At 45.5% G+C, this 21,198-nt stretch overlaps 1 protein-coding gene across 3 annotated transcripts in view; it reads left to right on the top strand.

Moving 5' to 3' along the window:
* Window positions 1-547: 547 nt before the first annotated feature.
* Window positions 548-21,198, top strand: part of MTF2 (metal response element binding transcription factor 2) — a 53,616-nt gene continuing 32,965 nt past the window's right edge. For 2 of the 3 annotated variants that reach the window (XM_034778441.1, XM_034778440.1), the window contains exons 1-2: window positions 548-778; window positions 18,710-18,816. In XM_034778441.1, coding sequence (XP_034634332.1) covers window positions 18,800-18,816 — 17 coding nt within the window. In that variant the 5' untranslated portion in view covers window positions 548-778; window positions 18,710-18,799. The remainder of the gene's footprint in view (window positions 779-18,709; window positions 18,817-21,198) is intronic. The other variant, XM_034778442.1, reaches the window with a different exon arrangement.

The raw sequence follows: 21,198 nt of genomic DNA, 5'->3' as shown, positions 1-21,198 counted from the left end.
TGTAACTTTCACTCTATGCATCTGAAGAAGTGAGGTTTTTACCCACGAAAGCTTATGCCCAAATAAATCTGTTAGTCTTTAAGGTGCCACCAGACTCCTTGTTGTAGGTGTCCTCCGGGGATCTCTCCAGGCCCATATTTCTTTGCATGCTGCTGGCTGTCGGACTGTGGGGACCTGGCACAGCCAGAGACCTGGGTACGTGGGAAAGCGTTAGCAGTTATGGGGGGAGGGGAGGGCTGCGACCCCGCCCCCCCGAAGTGTGACTGAAGAGGGGGAACAATAGGTAAGTGTGGAGAACGACCCTCCCACACTCTCCGCTCTGCTACAACTAGTTCCGAGGGGGAGGACTCGGAGGAGGGATTCACACTCGCTGCAATCAAGTCTAAAATAGTTCTTCTTTGTTCACCAGCGGCAGAGACTGGCTATGGCATGTGTCCTTCCGCTGTCTCTCGGCCTTCTCCCCCACTCCCCGCCCCCTGTCCGGAGAGCTGCCGTGCAACGCAGGCGGGACCCAGCTGGGGCGGGGGGGTGAGGCTCTTTGTTTTTTCCCACAATGCACTAGCTTCTCCTCCGCGGGAAACAAAAATGGCGAACGGCTGCGGCGGAGCCGGGCAGTGTGTGAATCGGCTCTGACCCTCCCCCACTCTCCGCCCGGCGAGGGCTGTCTGGGGGCGCTGCGCACGGAGGGCCCGGCCGCAGAGAGGCTCCGGGGGGAGGGTGCTGAGTCCGCTGATTTCCCTGCATGAGGCGGTTGGCACCACTGGAGAGACCGAATGAGGTGAGGGAGGCCGGGCTCTCCGCGGTGGGGGCGGGCGGCCGCCCCGGAGTCTGTGGGGTGGGCTGTTAGGGCCTTTCACCCGCCCCCCCATAGAGGGCTCCCCGAAAGGGGGCGGGGAGGGTCGAGCCCCAGCCGGGCGGGGAAACCCAGCCCAGCCCTCCATCCGCTCTTCTCCCTTCCCCCAGTGCTGTACTCATTGTGGGCACACTTAGGTCTTGTGGGGCATATTTAGGGGCCAGAGGACTTCAGAAATAAGGGCTGTCTCCGAAGCTGACTTTAACAGGCAGATGATAAGGGGATTTGCAAGTGCCCTGTGGAGACCAAACAAAGGGGAGAACAGGAATAGGGTCACATCACCATCTTGGGGGTTCTGGAGGGAATCTGGGTGGTGTGGGGTGTAGTTGAGTGTTTAGATGGTGGCTTTCCTTATTAGACAACTGTGTCTGACTATCGACAAAGCTGTTAAAGTATAAAAAGAAAAATCAACACAAAGGGAGAGAGGGCATGCTTATTTGAAGGACTATTCACTTTTTGTGCAGATAATGTACCTTTTACAATAGCACCTTTCATCTCAAAGATGGATGAATTATAACAAATTTAATATGTTGTGTTGTACTGAGAAACTTTAGATGTTTCTTTCCCAAAACTATGGAAACTGGTGGTGGTTAGTGTAACTAGAAAGCCATCGCAACACCCCCTTTCTTAGCACTTGACTCACAAAAGAAAATGGGTTGATGTTTTCCTTGTTTTAATAGGAGATAACAAGATGCTTCTTTATACTTTCAAATTGAGACCAGTGTCCACTTGGCAACATTTTAAAGGACTGGAGTTGCACTTAACCAGTTGGAGCGTTTTGGATACAATTTGAATGAAAGAGCCTAAATAAAATTATAATTACAACATTCTTTCTTTAGGATAATATGTATCCTGTGAGTTTCTGAAAATTTGGCCCTGTTTATAATTTTAAAAATGTCAAAGCATGTTAGCAATACATTTAAAACATGATCTGTCTTTGCCCATAAACGGGAGACTGGCTGACTATGCAGGGGGAAATGGTGACAGTAACTATACACAAACTAATGTCAAAAACACCTAAGTAATCAATAGAGAAAATAGTTTCTTCTAATATTTATTACATGTAACCATAGTAGATGAAAATGTCGACAGAAATGATTTGTTGTCTATCCCTTTAAAACAGAGATTTCAGGTTACAATTCAGTTCAAAGGATTTGTTGAAGATGAAAGATGTAAAAAGCCTGAGTAGTGCAATATTGGAGTATAGGCTAATAAATTGACACTATTTCAATTTGTATGAAGAGAGAACTGGAGAGAGAATAAGGGGAAACAAAGAGATTGAGAGAGCGAAAGAAAGGGAAATGAGCAGAATGAGGCAGTGAAACGGGGGAGGGGGATATCTGTAAGGAGCTGCAAGCTTGTGAGATGTGAACCTTTATTAAGACTATTCCAGAAGGAGTATTTTTGGTGTAGTGATGTTTTGTGTGGCCCCACAGGTTTGGGAGAACAGGGCTATGCTGCTTCTCCTTGATAATGTCTTCCATTGTGCTAAATCACATTTCCACTCTGTTTCTGAAAGGTTTGTTTAATCTGGCTGGTATCCAGTAAAATATGTGGAATATTTTTTTGCTAAACTTGATGTGTAACAAGATGTACATTATACGCTGCACCACTTTTAATTCCAAAAGTTATCCTAGAAATATTAAGTTCTTTTCAGTTTTCCCTGGATTTGGAACACCCCCTGCCCAGTGTGTGAGAGAAGAATAGTAGATAGCATTTGGCTAACAGTAGCATTGGCTAGTAAAGGGTGGGCATCCATATTCTTGGGAGACGTTTGAGTGGGGGAGGTGTTACTGTTTTGGGTGCATCTGAGAATGGCTTTAAAGAGTGTTTTAATCGCACTTGGTCTGGTGGTTTGTTTTTTGTTTTGGTTAAAAAAGCATTAAAAGTAACACTTGATATTATGTAACAGTTTAGATTAAATTTTTCATTTGTTTGCATACTTAACAGCACTTTGTATTGCTAACCTCCTTAGGTAGCCAGTTTCACCTTGTTTGTGTAGGCCTTCCTCTAGGGAAGGGAGAGAGAAATGTCTTGAAAAAGCCTTAGGAGGATTGTAAAACCACAAACATTGCCAGAGGGTCCCTGGGCCAGCGTAATACCTGAAACAACTTTTAACATTTTGAAAAGAACTAGATTTCAAGCTGACAGCATCACTTCAGAAACGGATCATCCTATTGAAAAATACAGGTGGTATTTGTCAGGGAGGTTGAACTTAACCTTGAGGGAAGAAAATTAAGGATGGATCCTTTCTCAGTCAGTTCTGACACATTTCTAGTGTTAAATGACTTCCAAAGGTGTTGCGTCTGACGAAGTGGGTATTCACCCACGAAAGCTTATGCTCCAATACATTTGTTAGTCTTTAAGGTGCCACAGGACTCTTTGTTGCTTTTTACAGATCCAGACTAACATGGCTACCCCTCTGATACTTTTCAAAGCTCACTTTTTCTTCTGCTTCTCAGGTGTAGATTATTCCATAGAAAGAAACTTGGGGAAGATAAATTGCTCTTTTAAGGGTCACTCCTTTTTTAGGATGGCCTAGGAGGAAATGAAGACTGAGTTCTCTTTATGGTGTGTGTGTGTGTGTGGTGTGTTTTTTAAGATTGAGGGTAGATTTCTGTTTCATAGGCAAAGTTATGCCCTTTTTCAATACAACTCAAATGGAAGTGTCTTGGGCAAGTATGTCATGAGGTCCACCCTCAAGTATTTGTTTCCGGCAGTTCTAACAACATGGTAGGTACTGCACAAACACAAAAGATCATCCTTAACCCAAGGAGTCTGTACACTAAACATTTGAGGCAAAGGATTTAGGGAAGAGAAACAAACAAGGTGAGACTTGTTAATGTTCTGGTATCTTATTTTTTCCCTTTCCCTTTATCGCGCTCGTGTGTGTGTACACACAAGTTAACCTATAACCTTACTGTTCTAGTAATAGGTTCATGGAGACTAGTCCACCATTCTGTGATAACTCTTTAAAGACTTTGAGGCTTGATGGACTTTTTATGAGAAATGATACTAAAAATAAATACTGTGAATTATGGAAAGTTAGGGTTTTTAGGATCTTCAGAGAGAATGTGATTACAAGATAAGATAGTCTAGTGGCAGTATTCACTAGGATTTCTTCTCAAGGACTTAACCAGTTTTCCTATTTCTTCACTTCTGAGGATAAATCGTATATGTTAAGGGCAGTTGCATCTCTTTCATGTGTGGAATGAAGGAGATTCCTAGGTAGTCTTAACTATGATTGAAAGGGCCATAGGAATGCTTTTCTACCCTTTTTAAGAACCTGTATTCCATAACAAAGAAAATAGCTGTTTGCATCAAATGCCGACTATCATGGATGAGTTGACAGGATAAAACTACACCTCTACCCTGATATAACGCGACCCGATATAACATGAATTCGGATATAATGCGGTAAAGCAGCGCTCCGGGGGGGCAGGGCTGCGCACTCCGGTGGATCAAAGCAAGTTCGATAGAACGCAGTTTCACCTATAACGCGGTAAGTTTTTTTTTTTTTTTTTTGGCTCCCGAGGACAGCGTTAAATTGGGGTAGAGGTGTATTTGAAAAGCAATATGAACAAATGAAAAATGTTCTGTGGTTGATAAAGGTTTTCCCCAGGTGTCTAACTAGAGGAAAGAAGAACTCGGAGCAAAAATGACTGCCAAGATCTATGACTTTTTTCCAAAACATTTTAATAATCCTTTAGTGGGATAGCATACTGCATGATATCCTGTTATAGTCACAGTTGGGGCTGTAGTAAACTGTAGTGTTCAAAAGTAGAATGAATATTGCCCTTGAAATGAGTGCGAATGTTTAAAAAATAGATTTTTGAGAGGTATATATTCAGTCTGTTGGCTTACAGTAAAGTCTCTTAAACTATCCAACACTTTAAAAAAATTTCACAGAAAACGGAAGTGACAGCAATTATCAATATAAGAATATTAGAAACACACTGATATTGAATAACAGTAATACAACAAAAGTGAGAGGGTTTGTCTCAAAAACTAGAACAATTAATGTTACACTGCAAAAGCAGTTGTAGACCTTATAAATGTAAGTCCACCTTAATGTACTTTTCATGCTCAAAAGAGAGAGCCAGACTATATAAAACTGATTTGTCCTACTTTTGTCTGTTTTTCGTATACTTAAAGTATCCTTTTCTTATGCCAGATTCTGAAAGGTACTGGAAGAATCTGGCCTTTTCCAATTCTTTGGCAGAAAGACTGCCAGAAATTAAAGGTTCATAACTAAAGGAACTCTTCTTTACTAAGAAGCCTAAAAATAGGACTGTAGACTGCTGTGGAAGGTTTTATCAGCAACATTATGCATTAGTTCTAATATTTGTGCCCTTTTGGACCCTTCTACTGAATATGAATTGAAGTACCTTTTTTCAGTATTCAGCACTTCTATCTGGTATTTATAGGATTGTTCCTTCAGAACTGAGACTAAATATATTTTTCTTCATAATTTCTATTTTGTTTACACTTTACTAGTGACAAACTGTTTATTTCGGAGTGACAGTCTATTTGTGTCAGGTCTCAAGGTATAACAATCAAACTAAATAGGCTATACTTAAACATTCAGCCTGTAGTATGTCTCCATTTTCAGTGCTTCAGCAAAAAGCATTCTTGAGAACTCCAGAGTGATAGTGCCAAAATCTGGGGTTACTTATCCCAATATAGATAAAATACACCAGAAATGCTGACTTTTTTGCACCTGTGAGCATGTTATAAATGCCTAGATTTAAGATCTTAATATTTGACACACTTGGGGTATGTCTGCACTTAGGGGTGCAGCTGCGCTGCTGTGATGATTTAAGAGACATAGCTATACCAATGTAAATTCATAGTGAATACCAGGCCCTAGTTCTCAGAGAGAATAAACATCTTTGTTTGAAGAAACTCATAAGTAATCAAAAATGATCTATTGACCATGTCCAGTATTCTGCTTTCCTCTACTTCTTAGCACAAACTGTCTTAAGGAACTCCAACTCGTGTGGGTGGGTGGGTGTTAAGTAAAAGTTGATATCTATTGTCTGAATTGTTTATAATCAGCCTCACTTGCTAGCAAGTAACACCCTACATGTGAGAGAGCCTCCCTGAAGGCAATCATAAAGAAAGGCATATTCTCCTTCAAATGATAGTTAAGACCCACTTCTGCTGATGCCTATTAAAAAAAATCTGTCAATTAACAATGGCTTGAGTGGCAGATGGATTTGGCATATTATACATTTTCAAACTTTGATTTGATTGTATACTTAAAAATTGTATAAGACTGCGTTTCTACCTCTATCCTTTGTATGTTTCTTGGTTTAGGGCTGGTCTACACTGACCCCCCACTTCGAACTAAGATACGCAACTTCAGCTACGTGAATAATGTAGCTGAAGTCGAAGTATCTTAGTTCGAACTTACCGTGGGCCCACACGCGGCACGCAGGCTCCCCTGTCGACTCTGCGTACTCCACTCGCTGAGCAGGAGTACCGGTGTTGACGGCGAGCACTTCCGGGAGCACTTCCGGGATCGATTTATTGTGTCTAGACAAGACGCGATAAATCGATCCCAGAAGATCGATTGCTTACTGCCGAACCCGGAGGTAAGTATAGACGTACACTTAGAGTGAAATACACTTGTCTTCTAGGGTAGAGCCTATATCTTATGTGTTTGTACAGTTCCTGGCACAACTTTGGCACCAAGTGTTACTGTAATACAAAGTTCTGTAAAAGTCTGTGAGCTGACGGGTGAAAACATTATCTAGTATGTGGGCTGGGACAGGAAGCTTGGAAATCAAAATAAATTTTAAATATTTATTCTGCCATAAAAGGGTAGAAAATACTCAAATATATACTGTTATGTACAGTAACCTGTGTTGCAAGCCAGTGAGAATTTGATTATGATGGAAACTCACAATTTACCATTGTTGTGTAATATGAATGTATTGTGTAATAAAGTTCTGCATTTAGGAAGTTACTGATTTTTATTATCGGTCACAAATCTGTTTTTCTTATGAAATAACAATAAAAAGTGAATTTAAGCTTATTTTAAAACTGCCTTAAAAGGCAAAAGATTGCGGGGTAGCGGGAAGGGGAAGCTTAAACCTTTTTGGGTTTATGGTATATAAAAAAGGCCTGGGAATTGTGTGTGGTCTTTTTTTTTATTTTATTTTTTTTTTATTTAAAGCAGGTAGATGTTTAAAGCTTAAATATCAAGAGTGTAAAGTCTGGTCTTCCCTAGTTTTGGTAGCAAGAATTTCAATGTGTTGTGAGCGCTCAAAGCTTAGGGCTTGTCTAGAAAGTTTTTGTACCACTTAATTACATGTATTTCTATAAACCAATATAGTTAAGTGGTACACATGCATATCCCACAGTTATATTCCTATAACTGGGCTTATATTGGTATGGCTTATATAAGTGCCTTTATAGTGATATAACTGTGTCCACACTAGCAATTGCACCACTTTAAGTATAAAATCACACCCCTCATCAAAATAATTAAATGGTACCAAAATGGTGTGTAGATTAGGCCTTATATGAAGGCCAGGTGGTAGTATATCTTTTGGACTTTGTTTTTCCAAAATATTGGTCAGTGAAGTTCAATAGAAGTAAACAAATTTTAGTGTGTGACTAAAAATAACTTCACTTGTCAATTCATTAACTTTCATTCTTGTCATAACTTTATTACTTTTTTGCTTGTCGTATCCATTCACTTAAGACCTGCCCCTTCTTTCCACTACCATTTTTTTTTTCAATTCGTATGATGCTACTCAGTGTTCAAATTGGTGGTAGGGGAAGTCGTGCCCAAAAAACAAACTCTGTCCACTTGAAACACATCTCTTGAATTGTGGAGATGTTCAGAATATGATCATGTATGCTGAATAGTTTCTACATTGGTCCTTGGGCTTGGCTTCTTGCCGCTACAGCCATGGGGGTTTGTTGGGCTCTTTTAATTGGGCTTTCCCTTGGTGAGGTGCAGATACCCCTTTATCTCCCACATTAGTTTAGCAGGGTATTCCTTTCCCAGGCCTATTTACTTGTGGTACCAAAAATGAGTTGTTGCTCAGATTAGATCATAATGATACTTTCTTTTTCATATTTTGAGCAGTGTAAGGTTAAGTGTTGAATTTAAAATCATTATTGGCATCTGAGTAAATATTTACTGAAATGAGTAAAGTAATTCTCATCTCAGCTATTGGTTCAGGTTCTGCAAACTCACTCAGATATGTTTGTATCATTTTGTACATTCAGGTCCAATTTTCCAGGGTTTTTCTACCTCCTTGATGAAGTTGTGGGAAGGAAAATTGGAATCCAAATGAAGTATTTTATGAACCTTTAATATATCTCAACCCTTTTTTTAGTGTGAATATATTAAGTTGTTTTGTTATTACAGCTAGCCTAACTTTTTAAAGTTTAAGAAATTTCTGGAAAAGAGAGCCACTGTGTAAGTTGAACATCAAGTGTACCAGTCTTCACTACTGTATTGTATCATTCCACCATGTACCACTAAGATAGTCTTGTTTTTGTATCTGTATCTATAATTCCACTGTCACACACACAACCATTTCATAGCAGCAAATGGCCTGTGGGTAGACTAACAATGCTCTTCCTCATCTCCATAGAAAATAAGGCAATGTCTACACTTCACTTTTGTTGGGCAGGGGTGTGTGCGTGTGGAGGGGGGAAACACCAACAAAAGTTTTAATGACAAACAGTACCGGTGTGGACAGTGCTTTGTTGGTGGGAGACGCTCTCCCTTGGACAAAGCTACTGCCCTTGGTTGGGGCTGGTTTTATTTTGTTGGCAGAAGAGCTCTTTCCTGCCAACAAAGAGCAGCTACACTGCGTGCCTTACTGTGCTGCTGTAAGATGTGCAGTGTAGACCTAGCCTAAGACTGGAATAAGTAATAAAGATCAAGTGTAATGCCAATTCTCATCTTGTGTATCAATGGGTGATAAAGAAGTGATGATTTACTTATCCATTCCAAGTTCCTCATGCTTACTTGACAGTGTGCACTGAGTATTTTGATTTGGTCAACATGCTGACTACATGTTAGAATAAAGCCTGCAACAGCATAGCTTGTTTTCAGCTCTGCAAACTGCTACATTAGTGTGATGGTTCTTGTAGGACCCAGGCCGGGGAGTCACCTTGTTAACCCCTGCATCTAATGACAAGGGTCTTTCTTGTGGTAGCTGGGTGTCAGCTCCCTGACGGCTGCCAGCCCTTCAGCCCCTCAAAAGCATTCTCCTCTGGGTTTATGGCCCTTCCTTGTCTAGGCAGGTTAACAAATCCCAATGAATCATTCCTCTGTGATATTCAGCCCCGACACCGGCTACTCTCATACATTCCAGATGGTCTGCATCCCAAGGTGCGGTGTACCCCCAATTTATCAGTTTTCCTTAAACCGCTGCTCCTATAAACCACACAGCACTTGTGAGCACTTTGTTAAATCTTTATTCCTAGTAGATTTATTTAACTAGATATAGTGTATTGTAACTACTTGTTTCCACCACAAAACAAAATCATAAGTTTAGACCCAGGTTCCCATTTTATCAATAGTTAGAATTCACTTTATTAGACTGGAAAGATTTCTCCCTTCTGCCCCCACCCAGAGTTTAGTGTATTGCAGAGCTGGCTAGTTTCTCAATAGCCAAGGTCCAAGATGTTCCTGAAAGCACCCTCACTCCCCAAGGAGTTTCCTCAGTGAAAGGATCCAGAGTGTCTTTCCCTACACTCCCAATCCCTCAGACAGAGACAAACACCTACAAGATCTTTATCAAGCATTCTTAAAACTACACTACCCACCTGGGGAAGTGAGGAAACAGATTGTCAGAGCAAGACGGGTGTCCAGAAATCACCTACTACAGGACAGGCCCAACAAGGAAAATAACAGAACACCACAGGCCATCACGTACAGCCCCCAGCTAAAACCTCTCCAGCACATTTCCAGGATAGGTTGTAGATCATTGATAAACAATCCCTCACTCTCACAGACCTAGGGAGGCAGGCCAGTCCTCGCTTACAGACAGCCCCCCAACCTGAAGCAAATACTCACCAGCCACTACACACCACACCACAGGAACGCTAATCCAGGAACCAACCCCTGTAGCAAATGTCGTTGCTGACTCTGTCCCCATATCTACTCTAGCAACACCATCTGAGGACCCAACCACATCAGCCACACCATCAACAGTTCATTCACCTGCACATCTACTAATGTTATATGCCTTCATGTGCCAGCAATGCCCCTCTGCCATGTACATTGTCCAAACCGGACAGTCCCTACATAAAAGAATAAATGGACACAAATTGGACATCAGGAAAGGTAACATACAAAAGCCAATAGGAGAACACTTCAATCTCCCTGGACATTCTATAACAGATTTAAAAGTAGCTATACTTGAACAAAAAACTTCAGAAACAGACTTCAAAGAGAAATGAATTTTAGTTCTGCTGTTTAACACCATTAATTTGGGCTTGAATAGGGACTGGGAGTGGCTGGCTCATTACAAAAGCAGTTTTGCCTCTCCTGGAATTGACACCTCCTCATCTATTATTAGGAGTGGACTACATCCACCCTGATCAAATTTGACCTGTCAGCACTGGTTCTCCACTTGTGAGGTAACTCCCTTCTCTTCATGTGTCATTATATAATGCCTGCATCTGTAATTTTCATTCCATGCATCTGAAGAAGTGAGGTTTTTTACCCACGAAAACTTATGCCCAAATAAATCTTAGTCTTTAAGGTGCCACCGGACTTCTTGTTTTCCCTACACTGTTACACTGAAAAGTCTTTTGTTTCTATTCACAGCCAGAGTGAAGCTCTGTTGTAATGTTCCTTCAAAAAGTTTTGATGGTTGGGTAATGCCTCTGGTTTTCCATTGATAGTTTTGGGAGGGAGCAAGGCCGGTCAGTTGAGCCTTATGTTACCTTGCCTTCTGATTAGGAGGAATGCTTGGATGGGCATTCTGGGCGTTGCCTCTTGATGATTATGCTTTTTGAACTTGGAGTAGTAATTACTTTGAGTACAAATACACTTCCTTAAATATTACTTGAACGTACATCTGCCAGTGACTGAGTTTTGACAAGTTATGAGCTTTTCTGTAGAAACCTCACCTGATATAGCTTACGGATAAATATCCTGCAAGATGTGTTCAGTGTAACGAGTTAACAAATCCCAACTGAATCATCCAAAGGTGCAGAGGATCCCCAATTTACCATTCTTCCCCCCCCCCCCCCCCCCCGAGGCCTTGGCTACGCTCGCAGATGTACAGCACTGTGAGCTAAACCTGACTTTGTGCAGCTGAGTAGGGAAAGCACTGCAGTCTGTCCACACTGACAGCTGCCCAGCGCACTGTCGTGGCCACATTTGCGGCAATTGCAGCGCTTTTGGGAGCGGTGCATTATGGGCAGCTATCCCACGGATCGCCTTTTCCCATTCTGGCGCCGTGGGTTGTGGGAAGGGGGTGTGGGTGCAGGGGATTCTGGGTCCTGTACCAATGCCCCGTGATGCATCGCTTCGCATCCCAGAAATCCCGTTGTTTCGGTCCACCTTTGGTGCCATCTTTCAACTGTTTCTGTGCAGCGCAATCTATCTGTGGGAAATGGAGTCCGAACTGCTGAGGCGTATGCTGACGAGTCTCGCCAGCACGTCACGTGTGGCTGTCGAACTATTCCTTAAGATCCAAAGTGAGAGTGAGGATGAGGAGTCAGACGATGCTATCGAGCTGCGTAACGCGTATGACACGAAATTGCTTGTGGCATTCACGGACATGCTCAGCACGGTGGAACGCTGCTTTTGGGCTCGGGGAAACAAGCACCGAGTGGTGGGATCACATAGTCATGGAAGTCTGGGATGACTAGCAGTAGCTGCAGAACTTTCGGATGAGAAAAGCCACTTTCGTGGGACTGTGTGAGGAACTCGCCCCCACCCTGCGGCGCAAGGACACGAAATTGAGAGCTGCCCTGCCAGTGGAGAAGCGGGTGGCTATTGCAATCTGGAAGCTGGCAACTCCAGACAGCTACCGGTCGGTTGCAAACAGTTTGGAGTGGGAAAGTCAACCGTTGGAATCGTGTTGATGCAAGTTTGCAAGGCCATTAATCGCATCCTACTCAGAAGAACCGTGACTCTGGGTAATGTGCAGGAAATAGTGGATGGCTTTGCACAAATGGGGTTCCCTAACTGTGGCGGGGCAATAGATGGGACGCACATTTCTATTCTGGCACCACCCCACCTAGGATCTGAGTACATTAATCGGAAGGGGTATTTCTCTATGGTTCTCCAGGCGCTTGTGGATCACCGTGGGCGTTTCATTGACATTAACACAGGCTGGCCCGGAAAGGTGCATGACGCACGCATCTTTTGGAACACTTGGCTGTTCAGGAAGATGCAGGCCGGGACTTTTTTCCCAGAGCGGAAGATCACGGTAGGGGAAGTTGAAATGCCCATTGTGATCCTTGGAGATCCCGCTTACCCGTTAATGCCGTGGCTCATGAAATCCTACACAGGGAGCCTTGACAGCAGCAAGGAACGGTTCAACTATAGGCTGAGCCGGTGCCGAATGACTGTGGAGTGTGCCTTTGGCCATTTAAAGGGCCGCTGGCCATCTCGGTATGGGAAGCTGGACTTGGCCGAAAACAGCATCCCCGCGGTTATATCCGCGTGCTGTGCCCTCCATAATATTTGTGAAGGGAAGGGTGAAAGCTTCACTCAGGCATGGACCTCCGAGGTTCAACACCTGGAGGCTGAATTTGCACAGCCAGAAAGCAGGGCTATTACAGGGGCCCAGCGTGGGGCTGCAAGGATTAGGGATGCCTTGAGGGAGCAATTTGAGGCTGAAAACCAGCAGTGATATCTCGTGCCCTGCATGGGAGTGAAGTGCAGTAGTTCCAATCTTTAGGAATCAGTGTTTGCTAAGCAGACTTGCAGTGCCTGTTTATTTCCTGGGCTAAGGAGTCTTTTACTTTATGCAATAATAAAGAATGTTTTCAAAGCCAAAGAATCCATTTATTGAAAAGAAAAAAAATTATTTATTGAAAAGAGTCAAGAGGGTGGAGCGGGGAACAGTACAATCACAGATTCGTGTATGTCCTGTCTGATGTGCTGTGCAGTGAGTGCTTCACTTCAGGACCGCTATACTGCATGGTGATGGGGGTTGAGTGCAGAGAGTAAGGGTCGTGTTTTTCAGGGCTGGGTGGTGAAGATACTGGTGTTGGAGGCAGCGGGTGATGTGAAGAACACGGAAGTTGGGGAAAGTGGGTTGGAGGTGACAGTGGAGCACAACGGAAAGAGTTTTGGGACAAGGGCTGTGGGGAGGGTGGCGTTTGCGGTACTGCTCCTCTTTCTGCATGCTACCAGCTCCTGGATAGCGTCTGCTTGGCGCTCCAGGTTGCTTATGAGCCTATCAGTGCTTTGCTGCCGTTGCGCTGCGTTTTCCTGCCGAATCCTGCTTTCTCTCTCCCTCCAGTCCTGTGCTTTCTCATTCTCTTTAATAGATTGCCGCATCACTTCTTGCAGCATGTCGTCTTTGCTTTTTTGCGGTCTCTTCCTGAGTCTTTGCAGTCTCTGAGCAGGGATAAGAGGGATGGCTGAAGTCTCAAGGTTGATGCAGCTGTATAGGCAAAATGCAACATTTAAGAGGCAGCATTGTTTATACCAGACAGAGTAATGATTTCCCCCCGCACTTAAGGAGTAGAAAACACACAGGGTCTACACAATAGCATAATTTTCCCATCCAAAACAGAGCACACATATCCCACTGGAGCCTCAAAATGGTGAGTAAGGGGGACTGATTATTTCAGGGCTGCACTGTCCTCTGGGTTTCTGTGCCTTGGGGAGAGCCAACAGCTTCAGGGGTACCTACACTGAACACTGTCCCAACATTTTCCATAGGAGTTCGTCCTGGACGATATCTCGCTGCTGAGGGTGACCTGGGAAGCAACAGAGGGTCTTCTACTGCAATGCGGCTTCCGCCCTGGCCCATATGCAGCTTGCTTGCGTGCAGCAATGGTCCCCCCCGCCCCCGCCCCTCGCAGCACAGTGGTGTGGACACGTTAGCCTGGCTGGGACAAGGACCATGGTGGCTCTCCCGATAAACCTGTGCAAGCGCATTGCACACGTTCTGGATGAGACATTCAAGGAGATTACTGAGGCCGATTACCGCGATGTGATAAACCACATCAATGCATTATGCCGCATCTAGGCATGCATGCCTAACCCTCCTCTCCCAAAGAGCCTGCACCGAAAAAATTCCTTCCTGGAGGAAAAAAAAACAAAAACGCTCACTGGGAACCTGCTCTTCTGTTTGTCCTCCACCAAGTACCAGCCGCTGTGACTGGCTACCTTCCTCCTGGCTCGAGAAGAGCTCCTGGCTGCATGGCTCCAGGGATTCCGGGGTGTCTCCATCCGGCCCACCACCATCACTCCTGTTTTCCTCTTCCTCCTCCCCTCCCCCCACACCGGCTCTGAAATGTCCATGGTGGTGCTCTGAGTGGAGGTGGGGTTAACCCCAAGTATTGCATCCAGCTCTTTGTGGAATCGGCAGGTTGCGGGGGGAGCACCCGAGCGGCCGTTTGCGTCCCGGGCTTTGCGGTAGGCACTCTGCAGCTTCTTGACTTGAATCCTGCACTACGGGGCGTCCCGGTCATGGCCCCTTTCCATCATGTCCTTTGATACCTTCCCGAAGGTATCGTAATTCCTATGGCTGGAGCGCAGCTGGGACTGTACAGCTTCCTCCCCCCAAACACTGATGAGGTCCATCAACTTGCCATTGCTTCATGCTGGGGCTCGCTTGGCGTGTGGAGGCATGGTCACCTGGAAAGATTTGCTGATAACACTCCACACCATGCCAGGCTGAGTAAACAGGAAGAGGATTTTTAAAATTCCCAGGGAATGTAAAGGGTCGATCAGATGGTTGGTTACCTGAGGCCAGGGCAGTAGAGTTTGAACTGATGACCAGAGTGACTAGAACAGGCATTGTGGGATACTGCCAAATAATTCTGGAGGCCATTCACAGTGCATTGGGCGGCCACGCTGGCGCTGCAGCGGCAGCGCTGCACTTGCTATTCCTCTCGGAGAGGTGGAGTACATGTAGCGCTGCAACCACAGAGATACAGCGCTGCAAATGCCTTGTCAGTGAGAACGGGGAGTGAGTTACAGCGCTGGGGGCGGCTTTACAGCGCTGCAACTCACAAGTGTAGCCAAGACCTTAAACCGCTGCTCCTATAAACCACATAGCACTTGTGAGCACTTACATCTACTTTTAGCCTATTTAACAGGTCTGAGGTGAGAGTTGTTTACAAAGAACGGGATCTTTTGCCAATATGTATCCTATGTCACAATTAGCTACTGAACAGTCATTGTGGGCTAGACTTTCTCTACTTTTCTTTCAGTGTCCCAAAACCACTTTACCTCCTCTTTGCACCTGCTTAATGTGTAGCTGAATTGGCATCATTCCCAGATGTGTGTAAGCAGGGCATGGTGTTACTACACATGATAAAAGTGGATATATAGCATCACCTGCAATTATGTTGAGAAAGGGGGCAGCATGAATGTCAATATTCAGTGGGAATCGCGTCCCCTGCTGTCCATTTTTGAAGAGCAGAGGATTTTTCTAGAAAAATCTTGGTATCAGGCCCAGCCACCCTTAGAGGTAATGAGTTTTTTGTTTTGTTCAAGGAGATTAGATGGGGAGAGTGGGTAAGAGTTCCATCAGTAGTTCTTGCAGAGTTGAAAAATCCTAATAACTTTAATTTCTTTCACTTGCTCATCATCTTGATCATATGCACATACAACAAAGTACATACTGCTATTCAAACATGCACAGCTACTCACATTGGACTTCAGCCTGGTACGTAGCTTAATATCTTGAGTAGCTTGATTTCACTGGATGATTGCCATTCTCTTTGCCATGAAGAGCAGTGATCTACCTTTGTGGTGTAATGCTTCTATACCAGGCTTAGTTCATCAGTCTGAAGTTTTGCAACTGCCTCTATTTGTCTGAAGAATAACTGTCTGTAGCTAAAGCTCCAACCACTGAACATGTTCAGTACAGTCAGATTCTGCAGGATTGGGTGGTGCATGCCCATTGAACTTCTGATTTCAGTACATCATGCCCCGACTACACTGGCAAGTTTGTGTGCGGTAAAGCAGCTTTGAGCGCTGTAACTCCCAAGGTGTACACACTGCCAAGCCACTTAGTGCGCAGAAACTGCACAGATGCAGTGCTCTTAAAAACCACCTTGATGAGAGGCGTAGAACTTTCTGCGCCATGGCTACAGCGCTGCAGTGCCAGTGTAGACACTGTGGTGATTGCAGCGCTGCGATTGACCTCCAGGAGGTGTCCCACAATGCCTGTTCTCACCTCTCTGGCCATTGGTTTGAACTCTACTGTCCTGCCCTCCGGTGACCAACCATCAGCCCCACCCAATACATTCCTTTGCATATTTGAAAGTCCCCTTCCTGTTTGCTTGGTGATGCGTGCAGTGGTCTCAGCGCATCTTTCCAGGTGGCCATGCCTGCTCCAAGCAGCAGGTGATCCCCACCCCCCCCCCCCCCCCACTTGGAGCAATGCCTAGCTGCTGGACCTCATTGGCATTTGGGGAAAGGAGGCAGTGCAGTCACAGCTGTGCTTCAGCCGTCAGAATTGTGATACCTAAGGACCGATTTCTAGATGCATGATAGAAAAGGGCCATGACCGGGACACATTGCAGTGCAGGGTCAAAGTGAAGGAGCTGCAGAACACCTACCACAAGATGTGAGAGGCAAACAGCCACTCGGGTGCTGCACCCATGAGCTGCCAGTTCTACAAAGAGCTGGACGTGATACTCAGTGGGGACCCCACCTCCACTGCGAAGTCCCCTGTGGATACTTCATTGGCTTTGTTGCCAGTCGAGAGTGGACTGAGCCAGGAGGCGGCAATCTTGGATGAAGAGTGGGAGGGGGAACCAGAGGTAGAGGATGACTCGGAGGCTAGAGATGCATGCAGTCAGGAGCTCTTTTCTACCCCAGAGATGCCTAGCCAGTCACAACAGTCAGATCTTGGTGAAGCGCAAAGAGGAGAGGAGGCCCCTGGTAAGCGGATCTGATTTGGGGAATTGCTGAAGCAGTTGTTGGGGGCAGGAGGGTTGCAGAAAGCAGGCTTGTCTCCTACCTCATGCCTAGTTTGAGCGGTGGAACAGGCTGTTGATGCACTCCCTCACTTCACGGGAATCTCCCTCAGAGATCTCCAGGAAACTCTCATGGTGATACTGGGCAATCTGCTCCCACAGATTCCTCGGAAGGGCTGCTTTGTTTCTTGCCCCATTAATGGTAACTTTCCTGCACCACTGAACCATCATTGGGGGGGGGGGGGAGAGACCATTGCTGCACACAGGCTAGCCACACTGGGGCCAGGGCAGAAGCCACAAGCTTGGAGGAGACCCTCCCTTAATTACCTGCTCACCCTCAGCAGCGAGATATCTTCCATAATGATAGCCTCCTGTGGAAAGTGTGGGGACAGGAATGATTATCAGTCCCCCGCCTCCTACAGTGCTGGCCTCTCCCCAGCTGCCCAAAAGCCACGTGCCCAGTGTACAGCAGGGTCTGGGAACAGTGATTTACCCTGACCCTGTGCCCAATCACCATTTTGGGGGTCTTGTGGCTTGTGTGCGCTTGCCTGGGGTCAGCCAGTTAGTGACCAGTGTGAGAGTACTGGCTGTGTTTTAAAGCACTGAAACAGTGTTGTCTGTGTTGTAAACAATACAGCTTCTGTAAAACGTTGCATTTAAACTTCACAGAGATGACCTTCGGAGCACAGCCTCCCTCTTTGTTATTGGTGGCAGAACGATTGCGAAGAATTAGAAAGCGTCCAAGAACTAAGGAGTTTTAGGGGTCACCTAAAAAGAAGGCGTATGATAGGGGGACACAGCAGTGCTGTTCAAAAATCAAGGAGTTGAGGCAGGCATACCAGAAGGCAAGAGAGGCTAATAGTCGCTCTGGTGTGGCACTTCGGACGTACTGCTTCTAGAAGGAGCTGTATGCCATCCTCAGCGGCAACCCCACCTCAACTGTCAAGAGCCCTGTGGATACTTTAGGGGGGCTGGAGTCAATAGCCAGTGGAGTGAACCCTGAGGATGACTTAGTGGACGAGGAAGTGGAGTTGGAGGAGGATGGGGGACAGGCGACAGGGACATCCAATGGCATGGCAAGCCAGAACTTCTTTTTAATTCTGGAGCAGTCTAGCCAGTCCCAGCACTCCGGCTCTGGTGCGCCTAATGCAGGAGACAGAAGCTCCGGTAAATTCATTGTGCTTTAATTCGGCAGGGACACATGCTGCTGATCTGGTTTGTTAACCAGGGTAGAAGAGGGATTGAAAGAACCAAGACAAGTACAGTTTATATCTGGCTCTCATTCCCCTGTGCAGGTAGGCAGAGGGGCCCTGTGGAAAAAAATAGTTTATGCACACTGGGATGTCCCAAGAATCATCCATAGAGAACTCTAGAAAACTTTCATGGAGGTAATCTGCAATCCTCTGCCAAAGGTTTCTTGGGAGGGCTGCCTTGTTTCTTCCCCTGCAGTAGGAAACTTTGCTGTGCCAATCGACAATTACTTCTGCAAGCACAATTTCCTAGCAGCACATAGGAGAGCAGCATACAGACCCAGTCTGCATCTACATGCATGCAGGAGCTGTACTCTTGCATCCTCGGTTACCCTCAGGAGTGAAATTCCCATGCTGTCACCCTCATGTTGAACTCGGCATGGCTGGGGCTACTGCTGTGCTATATACCTGCCATGGGAAAGTGAGACAGTTGTGTTTCTAACTTGGTTGGCTCAAGGGTGTGAGTGCACTCACAATAGAGCTTCTGTCTCTGTTGTTTCTTTAGCATCAGCAGAGGTGCCCTTGAAGGTCTTCTCTTGCACATTGGCTGAGCCTCTCCATCTGATAAGGAGACAAAACAAGAGGAATAAGGAAGATGATGTGTTCCAGGAGGTGATGCAATCCTCTGGTGCTTTGGATTGGGAGCAGACAGCATGGAGAGAGGTTACCAATGACAAACTGCAGATGGATAGGATAGGAAACAGGCAGGAGCAGATGATAAAGCTGCTTAGGGAGCAAACAGATGTGTTGCAGTCCCTGAATGAACTTCAGGTGGAACACATCCATGCTCACTTCCTCCTGCAGCCCATACTGAACTGCCTTCTAGGCCCTCCTCACACACGCCTCACATCTTCTAGGGCTGTCATACCCAAGGGAGATTTTTCACGACTGCTGGACATACATCCAGCGGTGAGAGCCTCCCTGGCAATTGTGCTTTTGATTTTCATGTTCCTACCAAACATAGAAATGTTTGCATGAGTGTAGAATAAAAATGTATTTACAGAAAGTGAATGAATCTGTCTCCTATATACAGTGGTTGCTGCTAAAATTCAGACCATGCCAATAGGTGCATTTGCATTGTTTTAAATTACTGCGCACACACAAATCATTACAAGATTCATACTAAGATGCAAGAAAACAATGCCTGGCTCAATACATTACAGCGGCTTATTGTCAAAATGCTCTTTTAAAGCTTCCCTGATTCGAATAGCTCCCCTTTGAGCCCCACTTAAAGCTCTGGTATCTGGCTGCTCAAAAGCAGCAGCCAGCTGGTCTACCTCAGCGCTCCACGTTGTGGAACCTCCCCCTTTAGCTTCACAAATGTTATGCAGAACACAGCAGGCTGCTATGACCATGGAAATATTTTCCTAACTGAGGTCTAACCTGCCAAAGAGGCACTGCCAATGCCCCATTAAGCCCTGCGCCTGCTGAGCCTGTTGTTGAAGTGCTCCTCCCTGCAGTCGGGGTTGCTGATGTAAGACTCCCAGGATCACAGCTGGCATTTCCACATTCCCTCTGGTCTGGAAAGAAAGTCCCGGCTTGCAGCTTTCTATACAGGCCAGTGTTCCTCAAGATGCGTGTGTCATACACCTTAATCAGCCCGTGTTGATGTCAGTGAAATGATCTTGGTGATCCACCAGTGCTTGCAATGCCATAGAAAAATAGTACTTTCTGTTGATGTACTGTGTCATAAGGTGGGCTGGGGCCAAAATGGGGATATACGCGCCATTTATTGCCCCACCACAGTTAAGGAATCCCATTGCCACTATTTCACACCTGTTGCGTAGAGTCACAGTCCTTCATAGTAGGAGACAATTAATAGCCCTGCACGCTTGCATCACTGCAACCCCCAAAGTGGACTTTTCCACTCCAAACTGGTTTGTGACTATTGGGTAGCAGTCTGGCATTGCCAGCTTCCACACTGCGATCACCACTGGCTTCTCCATTGTTAAGGCAGTTCTCATTTTCGTGTCATTGCGCTGGAGGGCATCCACACACAGTTCCGGGAAGATGGCTTTGCACATCCGAAAGTTCTGCAGTCGCTGCTCATCTTTCCATACCCACATAACAATGCAATCCCACCACTCAGTACTTATTTCTCACACCCAGAACCGTCGGCTGCTCTGTGAATGCCAACCGCAATCTTGAATTGTTTCTGTCCTTGGCACACAACAGGGCAGACACCACAGTGTCTTCATCAGTTTGCAGCTCATGAAACACTGCAGAATCAGGTGCATTCTGTTCATAAGGCTCCTTGCAGTACTGGAGAGCTGTGCAGGATCCATGCTTCCTGACAGAGAACTGTGGGTGCGCAGTTTACAGGGTCTGTTGAAAAGCAGTGCTAAATGTACTAGGAAGCCCATGGAATGATGGGACTGAGAAATTTAGGTTGACTTATCCCAGTAGTGTACCAACTTTAATCCCCTATGTAGATTGTGTTTTGTCATCAGAAGAGCTTCTCCCATGGTCATAGCTATCACTTCTCACAGAGGTGGAGTTATTAAGCCGAGAAGAGCTGTAGCTGCGCCAATGCAAGTTTGTAGTGTAGACCTGCCCTAAGCTATTTTAAAGTTTTGTTTGACTACTGTCTTTTTAGACAAATTAAGAAAAAAATTTGCTAGGAAAACTGAAACCCTGATCTAAATGAATGGAACTTTATTTGTGGCTGCTGTACTAAGTGTTGCACTTTATTTAAATTCTGGGTATATAAATTATCCAAATTTATGTGGAAAATGAAAACTTGCTTCCCACCTCAGTTTCCTCATAAATGCCACCAAATTATAGCTGTATTACATCGCACAGAGGTCCCCAAATTGTGGGGCGTGCCAAGGAACTTTTGCGGGGGGGGTATGTGGCTAGGACTTAAGTAAGCTCCTGGGGGGAGGGCACCACTCAGCTCCGCCCCTGGCCCTGTGCCTGGGGTCCTGGCTGCCAGCCCTGCGGCCTCATCTCCATTCCCGCCCATGACTATGGCCTTCAGCTCCCTTGCACCTG

Source organism: Trachemys scripta, chromosome 8, assembly GCF_013100865.1.
Source record: "Trachemys scripta elegans isolate TJP31775 chromosome 8, CAS_Tse_1.0, whole genome shotgun sequence".
Lineage (NCBI taxonomy): Eukaryota > Metazoa > Chordata > Testudines > Emydidae > Trachemys > Trachemys scripta.
Note: the sequence above shows the minus strand (reverse complement) of the source record. Positions and strands in the feature narration are given on the sequence as shown.